General features: G+C 37.0%; 1 protein-coding gene across 1 annotated transcript in view; it reads left to right on the top strand.

Moving 5' to 3' along the window:
• Sub1 (SUB1 homolog, transcriptional regulator) overlaps nucleotides 1–2438 on the top strand; it is a 12227-nt gene that overhangs the window by 5090 nt on the left and 4699 nt on the right. The window contains exon 3 of the mRNA XM_005356638.2: nucleotides 275–397. Within this exon, the coding sequence (XP_005356695.1) occupies nucleotides 275–397 (123 nt within the window). The remainder of the gene's footprint in view (nucleotides 1–274; nucleotides 398–2438) is intronic.

Genomic DNA, 2438 nt, shown 5'->3' with positions numbered 1-2438 from the left:
TGTGGTATTCAAAAATTGTAGGCTACTTTCCAAGAAGTATTGTATAGATTCTGGTCCACAAAATCAATGTTCTAATATCTGACGTATCTTTGGAGATTCTGAGAAGAGTTTAGAGACACAATTATTAGTTGTAATTGCAGACTAGAGTCATGTATTTTTTTCATGTATGTATTTCTTTTAATGAATCAAGAAATTTTTTGGTTTTTTTTAACTCTTTAAAAGTAATGAAGTCTTTTGAACTTGACATGTGTGTGTTCTTACCTTTTCTTTCAAGTTAAAGAGGAAAAAGCAAGTGGTTTCAGAAAAGCCTGTGAAGAAGCAAAAGCCTGGTGAGACTTCTAGAGCGTTGGCATCTTCCAAGCAGAGTAGCAGCAGCAGAGATGATAACATGTTTCAGGTAAAGTGGGATTGTATTTAGAGGAAACAGCTTTGCGTGAGCTGAAGAACATTGTAGTCTCTGTGTTGTAATCCTCTTGACTAATAATGATTATTTTTATTTTTAAAAAGTTTTATTTATTTATTTTATGTATTTGAGTGCTCTGTTGACTTTTTGCCAGAAGAGGGCATCAGATCCCACATAGATGGTCGTGAGCCACCATGTGGTTGCTGGGAGTTGAACTCCAAACTTCTGGAAGAAGTAGCCAGTGCTCTTAACCACTGAGCCATCTCTCCAGTCCCAAACTAATGATTATTAACAAGCAAGTAGGAAATGAAGGCAAATTGTTCAGTTCTGGGCTATTGGTAAAGTCTAGAAGTCTTTAGTTTTGCTATATTTAAATAGTGCAAACCTAAATATTATAGAAATCCAAAAGAAGATTTAGAAGTGCACATTTGGGAAGCAGATTTGAGTAGCTCTGAGTATTTGTCTCAAAAGTATAAGTTTGATAGTATTTGAGAGAAATGGCCTAACTTATACTTCATAAGAAACAGAAGCCTGGGGAACAACTTACATGTAAAGTGCTTGAGTAGCATGTTTAGGCCTTGAGTAGGAGTGTCAGCTGGAAAAAGAAAAGGAAAATGAGTTGAATGAAGAGAGATTTGAAACCACAGAAAGACCTTGTGTGACATCTTAAGTTTACTAGGTGTTTTTAGCAACTCAGCATTTGCTTCACTGTTTAAGAATTATTTGTGAGATGAGACTTTGTGAGGAAATGATACTGTGAGATTGCTAAGGTAATTTCCAGAGGACAGACCCATGAGTGAAGAGGTAGAACTGACAGTGAATGTGTTCACTTGAGGTCTTCTGGAGCACCTGGAAGGCCTAACTGGGAGTTACTCTTGTTGGAGTCTGCACATGCTTGACAAAATAGCCACCACCAAAGAAAGTGTAAACCAAAGAGAGGAGGTGGGTGACAGTGTCTGAGTAGTTTTCAGATGGTTGATGAGAGAAGAATGAGAATGCAAGATGAGATCAAATGATGAAAGAAAACTGGAAGTTAGTGGAAGCAAGAAAAAGACAAAATGTAGAATTACTGAGTTACAGGTTTAAATTTCCTGTCTTCTGTGTAATTAGAGGCAAAGTATATTAATTTGATCGAAAACATAGGTGCAGGTATGTGATGAGGAATTAAAAAGAGACTATTACTGCTTTGAGTGGATAATAAATTGTATGCTTACTGTGTTCTGTATTTCATTCAGGCTTTTCCAGGTTCTGGTAAGCAGCATGGAATGTGGTCTGTAACTTCATGGAGTTTAAGGGGACCATAATTACACACACATGCATAGTGAACATTACAATAAATCCTGAGAAGTAGTGGTCAGATTGTTTGAGAGAGTGAGTGTGAAAATCTCATTAAAAAGAAGTGTCATCTAAATCTTAAGATGTGGATGTTAAGTCAGCTATGCAAAGTGTATGGACTAAGGAAGCGTCTTCAGAGAGGAAATTGAGTTACTATCTTGAAGTGGGACAGGCTTGGATTGTGTATTATAGAGCCTTTGTAGTGGAAGCCTGGAAAGTCTAGCTGAGTACCAGCTATTGGTGAAGGGAATAAAAGGCAGATCTTACAGGGCCGTGTGAGTTTTACTATTAAAAGACCTATTAAAAATGGATTTTTTTTTTTTTTTTTTTTCCTTTGGGCTGGAGGGGGTGTTAGAGATGGTAGCACATTTAAGACTATTTTAACATCAAACATGGTCTGGAACTCACTGTATAGAATAGGCTTAGTTTGCAATCCTGCCTCCTTCAGGTGCTGAGATTATAGACATAGCTACTGTGTCCCGTTCATTTCTATTCTTTTAACTTGGTTTGGACTTTACAGGACCTCATATTTATATGGTGGCTGGGAACTTGCTATTGTAGCTGAGTGAGGCTTTGAATTTGTTATTCTGTGAAGTGGGAGTGTCATATATCAATCTGTTGATTTCATTGGTTAAGTAATAAACAAACTGCTTGGCCTCATAGTTTAGAACATAGGTGGGTGGAGTAAACAGAACAGAAT

The sequence above is a fragment of the Microtus ochrogaster genome, chromosome 19, assembly GCF_000317375.1.
Source record: "Microtus ochrogaster isolate Prairie Vole_2 chromosome 19, MicOch1.0, whole genome shotgun sequence".
NCBI classification, from domain to species: Eukaryota; Metazoa; Chordata; class Mammalia; order Rodentia; family Cricetidae; genus Microtus; species Microtus ochrogaster.
Note: the sequence above shows the minus strand (reverse complement) of the source record. Positions and strands in the feature narration are given on the sequence as shown.